Source organism: Ursus maritimus, unplaced genomic scaffold (genome assembly GCF_017311325.1).
Source record: "Ursus maritimus isolate PB19 unplaced genomic scaffold, ASM1731132v1 scaffold_18, whole genome shotgun sequence".
NCBI lineage: Eukaryota > Metazoa > Chordata > Mammalia > Carnivora > Ursidae > Ursus > Ursus maritimus.
Genome location: NW_024424230.1, coordinates 38,441,996 through 38,463,182, shown reverse-complemented (window position 1 = coordinate 38,463,182; position 21,187 = coordinate 38,441,996). Strand labels below are relative to the sequence as shown.

The following is a 21,187-nucleotide window of genomic DNA, read 5'->3' as shown; positions in this document are numbered from 1 at the left end:
CTTGCTGAATGGTCTGCTGTGTTCTTCATAAGATCATTTACATCACTGCTTTTCTGTAGTTTGGACAAAGGCTACTGTACTCATTCTTTTAGACCGAAAATCAGTACAGCTGAAAACTTGCCTCCATCCAATGCCGGGCATCCCCATGGAAAAGTATGGCATGCTTTCCCTTCATCTGGTCGAGGTACACCTCGTATAAAATTGGTTAATATTTTGGTCCCTTAATACTGAGAAGTAAATGCTACAAGGCGACAAATGAGATAAAAAAAAAAAAAATCTGTAAGCCACAATCTCTTTCCTCCTGTTCCAATCCAATCAGACAGATGCATAAATTGCTATAAAAAATACCAAAAATAAAACTAAAAACAATGACTGAATCATTTTTTTTAATCTCATGTACTCTGTGTTCAGGTAGCAAGAAATTTAATTCCAGTCGGACCAGTCTCCTGTGATTTTTTCCCCCTTTTCAGCTAAGATATTTTTAATGCTCAGAGGCATTATAATAGAAAAGCATGTATTTTTGCTTGGTTTATACCCATCATCCTTACCATTACAACAAGACAAAAGCATTAAAGTAAAATTAATCATGTCAGAAGATTTTAGCAAAAACAAGTGAGACCATGCATAAAGCATCGCTTTGTCTAGTGTGAAGTCATGCTCTGATTAAAAACATATAATGAAAGCGAAAGCGATACATCATTGCCTTAGCAGTAGGGTTTTCTGAAAGCACTTTGTGGTTCTCGACATAAAAATGTGGGAAGATTTTGGTCTTTGAAATTCACAATGATTATTGTTCTAGCTAAATAACTGGAGTTCAATCTTAATTTTTTTAAAAGAAATTAAGACTTAATGACCAAACAAGGCATGCCGGTAGGATTAATAATTAGCACACGCTGTAAGGAGCAGTACAAGTCTTGGCATCCAGACACAGAGGTAAGAAAGTGTCTGCTCAGCACTCCCCTTTCAGCAAAACCATTGTTGAAGCCAGCTGAATGTGCCCAGGCTCTTAGGGTATCTTCCGTGAAATACAACTGTTTGCTCCATCAAAAACAGTGTAATTAATAAATACAAAGGTGTGGTCAGAGTGATTGTTCCCCAGTCAGGAGGTCCTCTTGTGTATGATACACAAAACCAATTTCTAACTGGCCAGATGGTCATGAAATACAGATTTACTTCCAAACTCCAGTGCAAAGTGATCTCAGGGATCTGAGAAGGAACAGTTTGCTTATTTGCACTTTGCCTTAATTACTCCTTTATTTTGATGGAGATATTTGCATATAATAATCACTCACCCCAATTATCTTTCCATTTTTTTGTTGTAATTTTGAAAGTCATTTCAATTCTTTTTTAAATGAGTTCTCTCTACATGATAAAAACCATTTTGTTCTATGGGAATTATGTGTATCAATGCAATTTTCATCTATATACATGTTTGCATATCTATATTATAGATGGGTAGTAGTTTACATATATATAATAAGCAGTAGAAATAATGAAAATCGCATAAAATCAGACATAATTACACTATTTGAGGGGAGGCAAAATTTTAAAAATTCCACCCCAAATGCATTATAATATTTGGAATGTATTTTTGAACATTTCCTTTAATATAGAGGCATCCAATCTTCTGTGAATAAATATCGGTCCTGACGATGAAGTCACACCAAGACAGGAACAGACAGACAGAGGCATGGAGCAGTAAGCTATCTCTTCTAACTCATAACTGTTTATAGGAAGAGTGAGGATATTTTGCATGTGATAAGAAGAGTGCACCACATTATTCTCTGAACCTAAGGGTTCATGGTTTGTAATCATTAGGGCTATTAAAGAAATATTTTTATAATCCTTCTGAGAGTGTGGGAGGATTGCACTTTTTCAGCCACTTTGAAGTTAGGTGTGACTAGGTGACTTATTTTGCCAATAAAATGTGCTAAATTCACAGCAGAAGCTTAAGAAGTCAGAGTGAAATTGTCCTCTCCCTTGCCAGGCAACAGTGACAAGTCAAATTGTGGAGCTGTCATGAACCTGAGGATGGGAATAAGAAGTCAAACAGAGATCCCAGCAAACCTACCATAGACAGATGACATGAAAAGAAATAAGCCAGTAAGATTTGGGGATTGCTGGGGCGCCTGGGTGGCTCAGTCGGTTAAGCATCTGCCTTCAGATCAGGTCTTGATTCCAGGGCCCTGGGATCGAACCCACATTGGGCTCCTTGCTCGGTGGGGAGTCTGCTTCTCCCTCTGCCTGGGGCTCCCCCTGCTTGTGTGCTCACTCTTGCTCTCTCCCAATCTCTCTGACAAATGAATAAATAAAATCTTTAAAAAAAAGATTTGGGGATTGTTGTTATGACCCCTTAGCCTAGCCTCGCCTAATCTGACTGATACAGGCTTTGGAATCAAGAAGGTGCACAGTGGCTGACCACAGGAGGGTGGGAAGATGGACGTTCATGTTACGGCATGGAATACCACTAGGGAAAACTGCTGTTTGCTCTTACTTAGCGGATTGCTTATTAAATAATCCTCCAATGGGGCGCCTGGGTGGCACAGCGGTTAAGCGTCTGCCTTCGGCTCAGGGCGTGATCCCGGCGTTATGGGATCGAGCCCCACATCAGGCTCCTCTGCTATGAGCCTGCTTCTTCCTCTCCCACTCCCCTTGCTTGTGTTCCCTCTCTCGCTGGCTGTCTCTATCTCTGTCAAATAAATAAATAAAATCTTTAAAAAAATAATAATAATAATCCTCCACTGCAAGGTTGGAAGACAGAATATTGACAGTGTGCCTTGGCTGCTGTTGGTAGCACTTGGCAAGATTTACAGAAAAGAGATGATCTCACAAAGTTGGCCCTTTTATAAGCAGAAGTGGAAGGAATGGGGGCGCCTGGGTGGCACAGCGGTTTAGCGTCTGCCTTCGGCTCAGGGCGTGATCCCGGCGTTCTGGGATCGAGCCCCACATCAGGCTCCTCTGCTATGAGCCTGCTTCTTCCTCTCCCACTCCCCCTGCTTGTGTTCCCTCTCTCACTGGCTGTCTCTATCTCTGTCGAATAAATAAATAAAATCTTTAAAAAAAAAAAAAAGTGGAAGGAATGGAGTCCAGAAATCTAGGAGTGTGTGGCCTTGGAAGAAGTAATTTTTTAAATCTCATCTGGTAAGAGATTTCGGTTTTGTATCGTACACAAAATGAGGCGCATTTTGAGCAAAATAGGTAAATTACAACTCAGCCGACGAAGACCAAGTTAAAAATACGGCTCTCACAGCAGGAAGTTCACCACATTCGAGTATCTCAGAAGAAAGTTTCAATAAAGGGCCAGATAACCAATAAATTTTTCTAACTCAGGGAAAAGAGTAAAAAGAGAGCTTTCCCACTGAAGACGGATAAAAATAGAGTATTAGAGTGTGTATGTGCTCGTGTGTGAAAAGGAGAGAAAAGGGGGGGGAGAAGGAAAAAGCAATCTAAGTATTATCGGAAAAGAACTGTGGACATGGTCAGTGGCCATGGAGTGGATATAAACATAAGAAGATAGCTACGTTTTCTAGGGAGTTAATTGCCAAAAGACCCACCAGCCTGGATTAAAAGAGGCTGTGGAAATTAGAGACTTAAATGTCTAGAGACATCAAAGGTACTTAAAACCTCTTCCACTCGCAGGAAGAGCATAGTCATAGGTTTACTTCAGAGATGTCCAAAGATGATAATGGAAAAAGAAGAATCTCCCATAAGGTGGCTCCAGGGGCCACAGAGAACGAAGGACAAGAAGCAGAACTAGGGAGGGCCCTCATCAAGGAACACGACGTTGAATAAGCACCGTTCAAAATGTCTGTTTGGTGGGATTGCTAAATTGCTATGCTCTTTCCAAATGAAAATACTTGTTGAGCTGATCCTGTCCCTAATCCATCACTGAGCATGATGCAGGAGGAAACGAGGTCGTTTGATTATTTAGTTTGTTTCCAGATCAAGACCAAGAACAAACGAGCCTGGTAATGGGAGGATTGTCCATCACTCAGAGATCATCACTGAGCTTGACGATTTGTGGTGATCTCCCTGTGTGGAAAAACAAGGGTACTTTGAGCAGGGCAAGGAGAGTACATGGACTATTTAATGTCCAGTAGGACAGATTACAGTAGGCATATTGCTCTGTTCACCAGATACTTGGAATCTCTTCTTCCTGAACCAGGGGAAGATGGCACTTCCCTGCCCCCTTAAAATGGGGTGTGGTCTTGTGACTGAGCATAAATGCTAAATGTCACTTTTAATTGCCAGTGCAAGACACTGTGGCACATTCTTCCCCCATTGTGTTGATGATAGAGATACATGTTATGATGCAGCCCCATACGTTTGGATCCCTAATTGACTCTGATGAACAGGTGCCCTCCGCCAACCTGTGTTGGACACATAGCATGAGTGAGAAATACATTTTGTGTTGGCTTAAGCCCCTGAGATTTTGGAGTTGTTTCTTACCACAGCATAATCTAGCCCACCCTGACTGATACACACAGCTTCATGCTAGAAATAGATAGAAATTTCATTCTGAATCAAAGGTGTGTCTTCTTTCTCAAACTCCTGATGATAAGAGCAGAAGGCAAGATTCAATCTTTTGCTTTCCTCTGTTTGGCTATATGCGAAATAGACTAAAATAGAATAAAAGTTTTTTGAGGAACAACTATCTTCCAGATACTGAGTCTACAGCCTTATTTGTATTATTTGATTTAATTCTCACAATAACTCTAAGAGGTGGGTAGAATTGTATTCACTTTGAGATGAGAAGGATCAGAGTGAAAGCAGCATACCAAGGGCTCACAGTCAGCAAGTGCCTGGGGGTGTATTTCAATTTAGATCTATCTGTCCTGAAAGATGTGGCTATGTATGTGTGTGTGGGGGGGGTATTGTGCTTTGTTGTTTCATTTTTGACATTGCTTCAAAGACAGAGTTAAAATGTCAAGAAATCTGCATTGAATTATGGCTTTACAATAATATTAAATGCAAATTTTATCACTTACATATCATAACTTGCAGTTTAGTCCAGAAGCCGAGATAATATTCTTAATCTCTAGGAGTAGGATATTCATTCAATTAACCTATATTAGTTTTATTCTCTGAATGTGGTACTATGACAAGTACATTGGATCCATTCAGATTTTCATGAGTGAAATGGGTCAGCACAGATTAAATCCCATTCATCTGCTTGGATTCTTGACTAATGGCACTTGCGGGTGAGACAGATTGGTGTGGTACGTGAGGCAGCACTGCTTGATGGAAACACAGAGACCAGTGTTCTATTCCTCATCCTGCCACTAAATCATCCTGTGACTCTGGGAATGACACCTCCTCTCCTCCAGTCACTTAAAGGAAAAGCCAAATTTGTGAACCTGCCATAGAAGAGCCTACATGGTCCAGTTTCTGCAAATGTCTTTAGCCACGTGTCCTATCTTTCTGCCCCCTAGTCTTTGATTTCAGCCATGCATCTTCTTTCCACAGGGTCTTCGTACCTATTATTAACTAACCTGGAGCAATCTTCTTTTCACATCTTCACTTGACCTGGAGCAATCTTCTTTTCACATCTTCACTTGGCTGACTCTGTCTCATCCTTCAGTTCTCAGCTCAAATGCCTCTTCTTTGGTGACAATTCTCCAAGAAGGCTAAACTAGGTCAGTCTCTCCACGACGAGATCTTACACGGCCTTCACACCTCTATGCTCTCCTCCTGATCACGATCACATGTTGCTATTATAGACTACGATCTGGGATTGTTTATTAATTCTGGTTCCCTCCCTCCCCCAGCTCTAAGACTGGTGAAGGCATGATAATATCTGCTTTGACTCGGCCTTGTTTTCCCTGTATTGAGAGCAATGGCTGCTACGTAGAAGATATCAATTACATTTATTGAATGAATGAAATCAATGTGTAAAATGAGAGGGCTGGGCAAGGAGATCATCTAATCTCTGGGTATTCACATTCATTGGCTTGCCAGACTTAGTCTGCACTTTGCCTAGGAATGACACACAGCACATTTAAGCAGCAAATATGACTCATACCCCCTTTATACCAGACTTAGTGGCAAGTACCACAGCTTGTATGTAAAAAAAGCATCAGAATTATTTGTACACATGCTGTTCTCTGGAGAAAAAGCAACTGCTATATTCAAGGGAGGTATAAACCAGAAATAAAGTCAACTAGTTTTTCCAGGCACCCAACTTCCTTGAAATACAGTATTTTGGAAGTGACCACCACACATATTTTTTTTAAAAAATCTATGAAAAATCCACTAATGCACTGGTGCATGAATACACAGCAGCAAATAATTCAAGATATATAGCAATGTGCAGCCATGTATCTCAAATTAGAATTGAGCTCATTGAAGGTAAAATTAGATGCTAACATATTTAAAAAGTCCAAACACAATTCTCTCTCCTTCTTTGTCCAAAGTCATGGAAACAATCACTCCGTGAACCGAAATAAAAAGTTCCAAGCTAAGAGAGGACAAATGTCATGCTATTATATAAAGTCTTTAGATCACTATGTTTTCACTAACACCTTTCAGTTCTTACTTTTTTGGGGGGAGGGGCAGGGGAGAAAGAGAAAGTGAATCTTAATCAGGCTCCACACCCAGCAGAGCCCAAAGTGGGGCTTGACGTGGGGCTTGATCTCACAATCCTGAGATCATGACCCTGAGATCATGACCTGATCCAAAATCAAGAGTCGGACACCTAAGTGACTGAGTCACCCAGGTACTCCACTCAGTTCTAATTCTTAAACTGATCTCAACAATTCCTTGAAATAGTCCCATATAATATGGTTGTTGGTTAATCCTCCAGCCCACCACATACTTTCCCAGCCTCGGGCTCTCCTAGAGATACACAAATTCATTTCAGTTTCTAGAAGGCACCAACTCTGTCTTGCCTTTTGGTATTCCCAGTACTAGACCCTATTACTAAAACACTTTTTCATCCGCTTCTTTGCCTTGATAATTCCTACTCATTTTCTCAACTTTACAGAAGGTCACTTTGAGGAAAGCTTCCCTAACCTTTCATGTTTAGATTAGGGTCCCTTTTCTGTGCTCCCATAGCACCCTGAGCCGTCCCTCTCGATTCCTTAACACTCTCTATTGTAATTGCCTCCTTAGATTCTTGAGAGGAGAGATGATCTTATCCACATTCTACCCTCCCACCCAGCACAGAGTGGTATTCAATAATTGCTTGTTACATGAAAGAATGAAGTCTGTAAATAAGTCTAAATTCTTCCCTGGGCAATTTCAGAGTCCTTCTGGAAGCACCTAATTGTTTTCTGAGATTCTCCAGCAATGAGAAATGCACTGTCTATGGATTCTGCATCCCTGTTTAGAAATGAAATGAAATTAAATAAAATTAAATAATTTGTGGGGTTTAGGTTTAAAGATAATATAAATAAAGGAAACCCACAGGTATAAAACCCTCAATTGAATTTCCTTTTCATTCTTTCTAAATAAATAATCATAAGAAATTATTATTAGCTTTTGACTAACTTGACTTTCCCTCCAACATATCCTCAAAGAAATAAACTGAAATTAAGAAACATAGGGGCCAAGGAAAGAAGTCCGGGTGAAAGTATCAGTGTGCAGGCTTATTATTTCCTGAATAATCAGCAATTATTGGGTATCGGATATGATCAAACCTGTATTTATCTCTTGGAACTGAACTTCACTGTCTTACATAAGATTTGCTTTCTTGGTACTATTCCTTCAACATTTATGGAAAGTATATATATATATTTTTTTTTTTTAAGATTTTTTTTATTTTTCAGAAAGGGAGAGAGCGCATGTACAAGCAGGGGGAGCAGCAGGCAGAGCAGGCAGAGGAAGAAGCAGGCTCCCTGCTGAGCAGGAAGCCTGACCTGGGGCTCGATCCCAAGACCCTGGGATCACGACCTGAGCCAAAGGCAGATGCTTAACTGACTGAGCCACTCAGGGATCCCTGGAAAGTATATTTTAAAAGACAGAATGAGGGGCAGCTGGGTTGAGCAACCGATTCTTGATCTTGGCTCCAGTCATGATCTCGGGGTCATGAGATCGAGCCCCATGGTCAGGCTCTACACTGGGCATGCAGTCTGCTTGGGATTCTCTCTCTCCCTCACCCTTAGTCCCTCTCCACACTTAAAAAAATAAATAAATAAAATAAAGAGTCCACCAGCCTCTGATCTTTGTGACTCTCTTAAAAGAAATCAATGACACTCAGACCCAGGACCCCTCCCATGTGGATGGGATCAAATTTAATGTCCTCCAGGGATCAGAGGAGACAGCCCAGGAAATCTCCACGCAATGGTTTCCTGTATGTCCTGCCACTGAAAAATACAAGGCCCCCAATCCCTGAACTACCAGGTAGAAGACGGAGCCACAAATCAACTGAAAGGAAGAGGAGAAAAAAGGCCATTTCCCCCTACCTCCGGCAAAGGGAACTGAGGTGGCCAGAAGAAGGAAGATGCCTTTCTAACTTAGTTCTAATTTTCATCTTAACGTTATTAAAGGGAAGTCTTCATGATTGCTCATAGAAGGCAGTAACAAGCACCTAACAAGTAGAATGTCTCATCCGAAATGCAGAAAGAAGGAAGTCAGCCCCAGGAAATACCTTTCCCCACCAGTGAAGGCCTCGGCCAATGGGGAGCACGAATAAAGTAGGCTCCTCAGTGCTGTCCCTTGCAGGGGGGTGGGGGGACGTGAGGGACCTCTACATGTGGACTTCATAAAAACTTTGATGTGTTATGAAAATGTCTAAAGTAGCCACGGGAATTGTTTCGTTTTATCTGTGCACCAAGGATTTAGGGCCTGCAAAGTGCAGGAGGCATGTTTTTTGCACTGGCCATTTTAGTATTCATGTCTCCTGTACTGCTTTCTAATAAGTTAAGAATGAAACGGGAGACTGCGTGCAGGAGTGAGAAATGCAGGGAAAGCAGTACTGTAAAATAAAAATGAACGAAAGTGCATCTCAACTTCCCTTCTATTATTAACAGTCGAGAGAAAAACAATGCCAATTTTACTGGTATTACTTAACATTTTACACTGACAAAAGGACTTTACAGTCATTTGTACATGTGATTTCTCAATACTTTCTCTATGAGAGACCACAGAGGTCTGTCGCTACTCTCAACATTAATTATATAATGTTATATTAAATGATTTTTCCAAAGAGGCGGATAAAAATGCAATCTGTGTCAGCATGTTACCAAAACAGTCTTTTCAGTGAGAATAATCGTTCCCTTTGCCGTTTGGGTAAACCAGACCGCGGACTGGCTGACGGTTGGAGTTTGTTTTCTTTATGTGATGTACATTCACTTTCTCCCTTCTACCATCCTCCTCCATTCAATTTATTATGATTTGTGTACCCCTTAAGCTGTGATTCTAAAACATAACATAACAGGGTAAGATCTAGAGAAAGTGATGACGGCCTTTCCTTTGCATTTTTCTTTGTTATATAATTCGTGTAAGCTGTGTGGCTGCCGTAGCTGGGGATCTGTGCTCTTGCCTGTGGAATGCCATCTTTCTCGAAGGAGCGTCTTTATGAGACAGGCTGAGAAATGCATGCTCAAGCCACGTGGGCAAAGGATTCTAAGATTCAGAGGCTCTAGCTAACCTCAAGGTTTAGGTTTTTGCTGGTTAGCGTATTTGCTTATTCGTATGGAAACAGCCATTTAATAAACAAGCAGGCCCCAAGCTGGGCACTGTCTGCTAGCATTAAACTGTCATCCACCTCGTCCTGCCAACAAGTTTAGCGGTCCTTCAGGGTCAAAAGAATGGCAGTGGGAAGCTCTGAGATCCCTAAAGCTTCGTTGGATTTAGGGAGAATTTGGATTTTTTTTTCCCCCTATTCCAGTGAGAAACCGTTCTTCCTTTACTGTTACATGGCCCAAACAGCATGGAAATCTGTCAGTGACCTATTTATTAGTCAAATAAGATGCCTTAATTAAAAAGTACACACCAACAGCAGAAATCATCCAGATAAACTGTCTCTATCTCTCCAACAAACCTGAAAAATATGCCTTCACTTGGGGCCACGTAGTCACAGCCCAGCAGGTAATAAACTCTATTTTTTAAAGTACAAGTCCCAGTGAAATGAAGAGTATAAGCGGAGTAGACATTTATTTCAAAGCTGTAAGCATGCCTGACTATAGAAAAGAGGTTCAAGATCTTTGAGTATGCTCCCATTATAAGAACTTTTCTATACATTCATGTCTTTATTTCCTTCCATTTCAAACCTGGTGAATGGAGTCAACCGACACTTATCTCTACTTCTGAATCTATAGATTACCACGTGCAACATAAGAAAACTATGGAAAATAGTTTCCTGGCTCCGGGACTGTGGGTCCAAGTACTATATCTGTTGCAGTGGAATTTGTCTCCCCTCTGCATAGACAGCTTGAGTTGACTGATGCCTCTAGGGTGGAAAGATCCACACAGTCCTCGTGCTGAGACCGCTGGTGGTGATATAATAATGGCCATAACACCTGGGATTGGTTGAGCTCACGCTATGTGCTAGGTGACTTATAAGTAAACATGAAGAAGCCATGACTTGGGACATTGACATGCCTTGCTCAAGGTCATAGACATGGGTTTGAACCCAGGTCTGACTGATTCAAGTTCAGGCCTTCTTACCACATCCTTCTAAGTAAAGAGTTAAATCAGGCAATGTGGAAATTTGAGTAGGGTGACCCTATGTTCCAGTCTATACCTATTGTCCCAGCATAATCAGTAGGTCCCCATGTCATGCTCTAAAGTGTCCCCGTTTGGAGAATAAATTGGATGATCACTCTGTCTCTGAACAAGGTTTAAAATGAATGTAAGACTTTTCTTAGGTATTATTCACGATGCTTTAATTAATCTTTTTGCCTTTAATGAAGGGCTTCAAAGCAGTAGCAGATTGGGCTTTGCCTGGTGTATTTGGGAAAGCAGATGGATTTGTGAATGAGTATCACTTCTTTGGCCTCTGTGAATCTTTGTCTTTCCTTTCTCTTCTCTCCTCCTCCTAGCATCAGTGTCTTATTCTGTGGAGGCTTTCTCTATTGATCAGTGTCAGATAATTGATTCTTTGGTTTTACCTTTAAAATACAACTTGGTCACTCATTCAGATGTTCAAATCACTATTAATGGTCCTTTTGTCAAAAAAGGGAATAAAAACCATGTTAAGGATCTCTAACTTATTTTTCTTCCTTCCTTCTCCTTCAGCTTGCTGCCATCATCCCCCCACTTCTTTCCTACAACGGTAGTGCATGGCTGTCCAGGGAGTTTCCTCGTGGCAGATCCTGGACAATGCTACTGGCAGTCTCACCGGGGTAAGCCAGCTCCGAAATGTATTATTTCAAGCACCACCTCACATGTCTTTGCGCCTCTTCTGCTCTTATGGGCAAACTGTTGTCCTGTTTCTATTATTTTAAAGGGCTTTTAGTAAGAGGAAAGGAAATGATTTTTAAAAAATCTGATAAAATATATAACTGCTTAAAAGACATATGCTATAAGAAAATCTAACTTTCTCTTTTGTCGGTTTTAAATGTATGGCTTTGATTTATGGATCAAAATTACTCGTTTTATTATTTTATCTATACAGCTCTGGGCAATTTTGACAGTTAAAATTTAGTTTTATTGACCAGTGCAGCCACTGTGCCCACGAGGGGACTGGTGCACACAGCCTGCTGCACTCAAGAAATGATGATTTTTGATTCCATGACTGAGTCAGATTGGGAATCATAACCGATATAACAATAAGTTCCCAATCTCAGGGCCCAAGGCAAGAGGTTTGCTGTAAAACACAATCACCCTTTAAGGAGGGGAGGAAGAGAGTCTCGGGTGGAAGTCTGCAAGCACAACTGAATGCAGCTGGGATAGGCCACGGATACCCGTCCATCCAAACTGTGGAGCTATTGCTCTCGCTCTCTTGAGGGGATTGTTTCCCTAAGACCCAGTTTCACAGACTAGAGACAAACGAGCAGAAAATGCCTAAAAGGCAAAATGAATGTTAGTTACAAAGACAATGAATGAAACACCTCTTCTGATGTGAGAAAATTTACTAGGGCTATTAACCAACCTTTCACTTTTCGATAAGCAAAAAAAAAAAGAACAGAGGCATGTGTTTCGGAACACCTCTGTGACCACCCCTTCTCTGTCACAGAGACGCAAACTCACGCAGTGCTTCTAGGCCAGTTTAATTTAGGCCTATTCGGCTACCAAATTGGCCACCTCTGCAATGTTAATTTAGTCTTTTACTCTAAATCCCCTGTGATACATTAACAGACCTCCAAAGGGTAACAAATCAATAAAATGTCTAATTTGATTAGCCATGTTTTCAAATTCATCGAGACAGCTCTAAGCTGAAATAAATAGGTGGGTAAATAAATAAAGAAGGGCACTCACTTGTGAGTATTTTCCACGTCTTCTTTTCATCATCGTAGTACTGAACCAAGTTGCTGGGGAGCCGGTCCGGCCCAGGAGGCAAGCCTCCGACCAATAACAGCATTTTCTTGTTAGAGCGAATTCTTCACCCAAAACAAAAGAGGAGATGAATAACCACATTATTGTAGAGCCTTTTTAGTGGCGACGAAATCATAACCATCAAAAGAATGTTCCTTGCTTGCAGATTTCTATTTCATTTTTTCCTGTTTCTTCTCCCATTCATGTCTCAACAATTTTTTTGAACCAAGCAGAAAAATGATCAGAAGAGCAGCATATCCCCATACTCATGGAATAATAAGCTCCCTTTATGCAATTTGTTAGAGGTTCATTCTAGAACGACCTTTTTCTTATATTATCCCTTTAAATCATCACTCTTTACAGCTGAGTACACATGAAATGCTCTGGAGTTGTACTAAGGTTAAGCATTAAAGTTGCATGTCAAAAATCGTATTAGTCAAAATCATTATTATAAGCCATTCTCCACTCAAAGAACCTTGAAAAAATTAAGGTTATGCAGAGAGTTTGTGAGCCAACTCTTTAATCACCCAGGGAACTTCGAACACCAGTTTGGTACAATTAGTAGCACAGGGCTCACCGGGGTAGGTTAGCCAGTATCAAGGAGACTTTTTGTTTGTTTAATTTAGCTGAGACTTCTGCCTTCATCTCCTTCCCAGCGCCCCCTCCCTTCCCTGCCCCAGCCGCCCGCCCCCACCCCCCGTCCCTGGGCACCACTGGCGACACAGCAGCACCAATTGGTAAAAATGAGACTGTGAGGCTGTTTTGAGCCTCCCGAGTGGAGCCCTGCCAGTGCTTGCCACTGATCCGGCGGCAGGAGCCTGCTCAGCTGTGCGAAGTCACTCTAATTCCCTCCCTCTGTTTTTCTACCTTCTCCCCCAGGGGGCAACCACTGAAAGGAGTGACTACCCACCCATCAAGAGCTGGCAATTCGCTGCTATTAACCGTGACTGTGATTCCCAGTCTGCCTGGCAGTTCCTGAGAACAGGCCTGCAACGTCTCATATGCAGTAAAAGCTGTACGACGCACCCTGGCCGGCACACTCGACCTGATGGATGTGTGATCCCAGGAAGGCTAATGGATTGAGCGCACTCGCGATTGGAGCAGGGAGGGGAGGCCCAGACCCCCGCGAGGGGCCTGCTGATTTAACGGTCGCTTTACATATAATTGAACTTTTCATTTACCTGAAAGGCTGAAGGTGGTGGTGGAAGAAACGGAACAACCACGACTGAAGGAAAAAAGTCAATAAATACAAAAGGGTTCCTCTGACATATGATCGCAACCCGCGGTGGCGGCTGGAATCTGTTATTACATAGTCAGCCCGTCGTTCTGATTCAAGGACGCTCGGCAAAGTACGCCCTTGTGGAGAAGCACTGTTTGTTGGTTAAGAACCTAACATTCGGAGAGTTAACTTAATACAGTTAATGACATTTCCACGTGAAGGAAGGGAACAGGAGAATTCCTTTAATGAAACTCTGGTGCCACTGAATGCATTGTATATGCCTCAGTAGAAAAAACACCTTCAGGAGAAACTCCTATCAGGGAATCATGGATAGGCGGAGTCGTACTTCCAGAAGGATGCCTAATGTAATATCAGCTTGCAATATGAATTTTGTCACGAACAAAAAGCCCCCTCGGTTCTTCGAATTTAAAGTACTTTGGAACTGTACCCATATGCCTTGTAGCCCAGTAGTTGTGAAACAAAACCGGAATGCAATGGCGAAGAGCTCCAGACTATGATTTCAGTGATCGGGGTGGGTTTGCTAAGAGGGTGATGGAAACTCAGTGCAGTAAGCAGCTTTCTTTTATTTTGGAATGAGAACATACGTAATTGATGTGCCATAGAATCTCCTAAATGCACGGTTACAGAACTAACGTAAGACGATTTCATTATTGTCGTTTTAGTCCAAATAATCAACCACTGTGTGAGTATAAGACAAGTCAAGATGAGAGCAAATACTCTTTTTTAGGTTGCTGCTACCGGGAACCTGTGGAGACCGTTTCCTGTTCAGCTGGAAGGTGCCAATCGTGGCTGTGATGACAGGACACCTCTGTGTGCTGCCAGACTGCGGTGGGGGCAGGTAGACCAGTATCTATGGTTACACAGAAGAGGAAAGGACTCAGGGAAGTGGTAGTGTGACCAAAGCAATATAATTAAATCTCTGTTTTAGTATTTAAATAAAGGTACTGCTTTTAAAATGTGTTTCATGAATGACAAATGGAGAGAAATGAATGACTTAATGACAGTCGTAGGGTTGTTCCATTAACTGATAAGGCCAGCTTCCCCGGACATATCCACATTGGTGATTTCCAACAGCAATTTAGATGGACCATCTCTGCAGATGAGGAAAGGATCTAGAGTCTTTGTTCTCTCTGCCCAAAGAGCCACTCGCTGCCATCTGTCCTCCAAGAACTGGCCTGAGACTACCGGTACCTAAGCCACTGAACAGTTGGCAAATGGTAACAACCTTCACCCCTGCCAACAATGACATGATTCAAAGGGCTAGCTAGCATAGCGGCAATGAAAGCCTCCACATAAACTAAGATAAATCTCTAAACCACCCAGCCTCCTCAGGGAATGTGATGAAGAATTACATGGAAGGAAAGGAAACTCTACCTACCCTCATTGGTTGTGTGTTTTCTGCAACGGAGTCATGTTTTAAGGTCATCATGTATGGCCTTGTAGTGAGTGAAAGCACATTTTAAATCTTCATTACTATATTCGTATTATCATTCATGAAACTTAGTATGGCATTTCCCTTGGATTATTTTGTTTCTAAAGTTGTGTCACTCAATTTTCTAACTCAGTATCGATATTATTTAAGTCTAAACAAAGTTTAAAACTCTACCTTGTGATGGTGAATCACACAGAAACCCAAAATAGGATAAAGCATGTGAGGAGTAGCAGAGGGCAGAAGAAAGAACGCATAGACTCACAGAACACACGTGAGTGTTTTTCTCCCCATTTTCTCCATTGACTTTCAAAACAGCCTTAAAGCCACAGAAATAACTCCATTTTACAGGGACGTTAGAAGGCTTCCATAGTAAAATAAAATGGCATAAACAGTATTTAGACTCAGGCCTCTGAATGCAACCAGGCCTAGGATCTTTCTAAAATCAAATTTATTTTTTTAACATTTTTTAACCTGTAATTTACCATAACTTCTGATTAAGACCCAGATGACCAGGATTCTAGGACTAATTTTCTTTTCCTTTTTTTAAAATCAAGGTTTTATTTATTTATTTGAGAGAGAGAGAGAACCAGCAGGAGGAGGGGTAGAAAGAGAGGGGGAAGCAGACTCCCTGGTGAGTGGGGCCCACCATAGGGCTCGATCCCAGGATCCCCAAGATCATGACCTGAGCCGAAGTCAGATGCTCAGCTGTCTGAGCCACCCAGGAGCCCCTCTATGGCTAATTTTCTATTCAGCAGAGTAATTTTGTGTAAATTACTTGGCTTTTTGGAGCCTCTGTTTTCTCATCTTTAAATAGATTAATAGTATCTGACTGGTTTCTTCAAGGGATTGTCATGAGGATTACATAAAATGATGAAGTGAAAGTTCTGTGTAAACTCTAAAGTAAATTATTATTTTTTTTTAAAGATTTTTATTTATTTATTTATTTGACAGAGACAGCCAGCGAGAGAGGGAACACAAGCAGGGGGAGTGGGAGAGGAAGAAGCAGGCTCCCAGCGGAGGAGCCTGATGTGGGGCTCAATCCCGGAACGCCGGGATCACGCCCTGAGCCGAAGGCAGACGCCTAACAACTGCGCTACTCAGGCACCCCTAAAGTAAATTATTATTTATCTGTAGATATTGGCAATACAATGTGGGCTTCATTTCAACATACCAAACCTGATTAAATAGTTAAAAAAGAAAAGTAATATTTTTCACTGAGATTCTTACTGAGTTCGTGTATATAAATACAAGCTAATTAAGAGGACTTCACTCCCCAGTTGTTATCTTATATGTTCATAGAAAATTATCACTTTAATCATATTGGATATCTTTTGAGCCTTATTAGAAGAAAATGTACATCTGGACAATACGTAAAACTGAACCTTTCTGGACCCAAACAAAGGGCACTAATAGAGATCCCTCTACATTTCTTGTTTCTTAAGAATAAAACAAATGAGAAAAACCATCACATATTTTACTTTGATATAAATGCAATGTCAACTATTCAATTACTCCTAGAAAGTAATACACGTGAATAATTCCTGTGGAAAAGCTTCCATTCTTTTTACAATGTGCAATTATAATAGTGACGCTGACAATAATGACAGGTAATAATGAGTGTGTATTGGATATTGAAACCCCTGATTATCATGCTATTTATTTGACGTGTGTGAGCTTCAATTTGGAAACACCATGATAAAAAAAGATGCCCTGTGAACCAGGAAAGTAAAATTAGGAGAATCTGAATTAACTTGCTGAGGGGGGTTTCAATTATTCTTTTCTAAATGATTCCAGCAGAGCCTTACAGGTTTAATTTTAGATTAGGGGGAAAAAATCTACAGGTGTAGCCCTTTTGCAATAATTAGAGTTCCTTCGTATGGCTACCTGGTATACTTTCTAGAAGCTCTTTCCATAGGGAACCAATTTAGCCAAAGTAAATATGATCTCTACCGATTTGTTAATATTTTTAAAATACTCCCTTTTACTCCTCAATTTAGCACCACCTAGACCAAAGTAATGTGTTTAAAAGACAAGGAATTAGAGACAAAGTGCTTAGCATATCACGATTAATAACATTATTTAGATGCCTTTGATTTGGCTTTCCCAGATTCTTGCCGAGAAAAATATGAGGTTAAAAAGGCGATGGAATTTGAAGGTCTCCTTTGTTCCATCTCAGTAATTGCCCAACATTTACCATGTGTCACATTTGTGTGTGTGTGTGCGTGCGCGCGTGTGCGTGTATGTGTGCATGTGTGCTCGCGCGCATATGTACTTTGGTTCCAGGGATGAATGATTGAAGGATGACCTAAAACCTCCTGGTGTAAACAAATTTTTCATCATACTGGTGTTCTAAGTACGGTAAAGTCTCATTTATTTATATTTCAGTGATTTGGAACTTTAATAATTGGGAAACAGGCCAGATAAAGTTTACCTTTCCATGATACATGGGAAAAGTTTTCATTAACTAGATTGCAAGGAGAGTTTTAACCTGTTGAAGAAATCAGGTGGTCTGCTGGCAGTTTAGACTAAATTCATTTTACAGATTACAAATCTTTCTCATTTATTTATTAAAGAAAACATTCTGCAATCTTCTAAGAATCATTAAATCAGAGAGTTAGAAGAGAACTTTGAAGTAATCTAGTTCGGTGATCCCCCAGCCTGGTGAGTCACCAGGATCATTGGGGGTGATTACAAAATTTAGATTCTTGATCTAGATTCTCGGGTGCCCACTCCCAGAGATTATGATTCAGTTGGGATGGTGCCTTAAAAATCAATAATGTTTCACAGTCTTCCAGTTGATTCTAACAAGCATATAGCCAGGCTTGAGGTCACTGACTTGGTCCCCCTCTCCCTATAACGTAGAAATCTTTTAGTAGTTTTTTTCGTAGGTAATTATTCTCATCAATTTGGCAATTTATAACAAAATGGACTTTGGTTTTTCAAATCCACTTTATTGTGGAAAGATGTTGGATAGTTGTGTTAACGATATTTTTTTTTACCTTATGCTGAGCTGAATATCTATCTAAGTTTTCTAAAAAAAAAAGAGCAAGTGCCTATCTTTGGTAGCACTTCAAATATTGCAAGATAGTTGCCCTATGTCTTCTCTACTCTGTGTGGAAAATCATCATTTCTTTCTGAGAAAGTTTCCATTTTCCCTACCATCATACTCACCTCCTTTGAATATCTCTAGACTATTGTTGTCCCCTTTTTAGGATGTGACCAGCATTGTACACAAACTAACCAATATGATGTGATATGATGTATATTTACATATATGTAAGGATATATATAATATATATTTTAAGGCTTTCTAAAATTACAGTAGTCTTTTAGAGGTCACAGTGCAGTGTTGGGTTCCTGTTCAGCTTCCAGAGGACCATGAATACAGATTTTTTTAAAAAAACCAAATGTTTTCAAGCCAGGTTTTTTCCTATCCTATACTTCTTGTGGTTAAATATTTTAAACATCGACGTGTGGCTATTTTTAAACGTTTTTATATCCTCTACTGACTTAGATATCTTGTTCCAATTCACTTATTATTTAGCAGTTATTAACTGAGCTCCTACTATGTTCCAGGTACTGTTCTAAACACTAGCGCTAATGGTGGTAACAAGAGGGGTAAATTCCTTGTCCCTCATGGCACTTACCTCCATCCTAGAGGGGACATCTATTGAAAATATCATGATTCTTGAAGCAGGGAGCCTGGTTGTTAAGTTGTTAAGGGTATAAGTCCTACAATTTGGGCAAGACCCCAGGTCTATTTTATTTTATTTTTTTTTAGAGAGAGCAAGTGAGCAGAGGGGGGGGCTGGGGAGAGGGAGAGAGAATCCCAGGCAGGCTCTCTGTTCAGCGCAGAGCCCAGCAGGGGCTCAATCCCACAACCCTGAGGTCAGGACCTGAGCTGAAACCAAGAGTCAGACACTCAAGCGACTGAGCCACTCAGGTGCCTCTAGCTTTAGCTCTTTTGAGATGCATGACCTTGGGCTAGCCTCTTTCCCTGTTTTAGCCTTATTTATAAAATAGGGATAACAACAGACTTAAGGCAGAGGGTTTTTTAAAAATTAAATTAAATAATATATGCAAAGTGTTTATAGTAGTGCTAGATAAATGCTATCATTACCATCCTCCTCCTTATTGCCATCATCAGTGTTTTTAGCTATTTCTTTGTGTAATTTGCAGGTTTGACAAGCTAGTGGCCTATGTCCCCATCCCAGTTTTATTACTTAAAAATAATAGTACTGTATTTCCATTGTTTAGATATTTTAATTATCCTAACTTGTTCTCTCTGAAACAATACTAACTCACTGGGGTTTTTACTCTAGAATCCCTCATATATGGTCTTTAGGAATACATAGTCTTTTTTTTTTTTTTTTAAACAGAGATTTGATGGAAAAACTAAGCGGTTTTGAAGTGGCAAAGTACACTGGAGTATATAATCATTTTCCCATCCTCTAAAGGCCACGTTCATTTTAATGTAAGAGTCAGCCGGACCTGGATTTAAATTCTCTTTCTGCCACTTCAGAGGTTTTTATCCTTGGGCTCGTATTCCACCTCTTCAAGACTTAGTCGCTTCATCTGTAGAGTGGGAATGTCACAAGGGTTAAGTGTAATAGGAAAATAAATGGTTGCTACTTGTGAATAAAACCACCTTCCAGAGCCAGTCCTTTAACAAATGGCAAGTACTTTGTGTTGATGATGCCTTGGAAATGAGTGTCTCTGCCTAGTGAAGGGAGAGAACAACTGATACCTCTGACATAACCCAGTAGGGAGAAGCTGGAGAAGATTGAAAGGTTACGACTCATTCCCAATACTTTCCGATTTCAGTGGACTTCACTAAGCCTATGATGGCTCGGCCTTTTACACGAGCAGTGAGTGAATGGGCAATTTCACGTCTGGTCTGGGGGGCAGGAAAAGCCAGGGAGATGCAAGCCCCCAGGGATTCCCAGACGTGAGGATGGGTTTGGGATTTCCATAGACCATGAGACTGGTGGGGTTTGGAATAGTTTTTACCAGATCTGGGAAGCCGCGAGCTGACATTTGGGTTGCATATGGAAAATATTTATGTAGTTCCCATGGTAATCAATCGATAAATGATTGTTATTATTATGCATAATTATTAACCTTATCAATCACTCATGTGAAGATCACTCACTGGAATTTGGCTTTTTCTTATATCGCTTAGAAGTCTTTCAGAAACCATGGGTTGTGCCACTTATAAATAGCCAGAATCTTTACTGCATAAGTAAGTTTCACCAAAATATAAAACCATTGGGTTTCCTACAGTGGTGTGGAGCCAGATCTCATTAATAAGTTCAACCTGCTCACTCTTTGGTCTGCTCTCTCTCTGTTGAGGATGTCACCAAACCTTATCCAAGTCACCAAGTTTCACAATAATCTTGATTCTTCTTCCATTTTCTTGCTATCTTTGATGTTTTGCCAAGTCCTATAGATTCTACAGTTGTCATGTTTCTTCAGCCTATCTCTATATTCCAAACTGCTGTTAGCCTGAATCAACTGGGTTGGCTCTCTCCTGAGCTGACGGAGGAGTGCTGCCCCTGCTTTCCGTGCTCCTGCTCCCGTTGAATCGACCCTCCATGACTTTGTCAAATGAATTTCAGCAAAGCCTGACGTTCATGATCACCTACTTCAGTCCTCTTCTTAAAAACTATCATAGAATTCCCCATTACCTATCGTCTATAAGGGGCACATTCTCCCCACATTATAACTTCCCCTTTCTCTCTCCTTCTCTCTCACAGGTAAATGCCTTGCTTGCAATTTTCTTCAGGGATAAACAAGTTTCTCAGTTAAGGTCTGAAAAAAACTTGAAAGAGGAATTTCAGATGGAAACTGCTTAGACCATGGGGAAAAGTAAGCAGAGGAAGATCCTGAGTGTTTGGCCAGGAGGAGACTTTGAAAATCAGCTAGCCTTCCCTAAACTTCCAGCTAGAATGGTACCCAAAAGTCCCCAGAGGAGAGCTGCTACCCTTTTCTTAAATTTTTCCAGAGAAGTAAACTCCCTTGAGAATTTGTTCCAGCTGATTTGCTGTTGTATTTAGGTTTCTTTATCATAGCTGTTCTTGGTAATTACACAGCAGCTT

The 21,187-nt window shown here is 40.8% G+C and overlaps 1 protein-coding gene across 1 annotated transcript in view; it reads right to left on the bottom strand.

Annotated features, from left to right (window-relative positions):
* KLHL14 (kelch like family member 14) overlaps window positions 1-21,187 on the bottom strand; it is a 97,749-nt gene that overhangs the window by 57,068 nt on the left and 19,494 nt on the right. Inside the window, exon 2 of the mRNA XM_040632609.1 lies at window positions 12,361-12,482. Within this exon, the coding sequence (XP_040488543.1) occupies window positions 12,361-12,482 (122 nt within the window). The remainder of the gene's footprint in view (window positions 1-12,360; window positions 12,483-21,187) is intronic.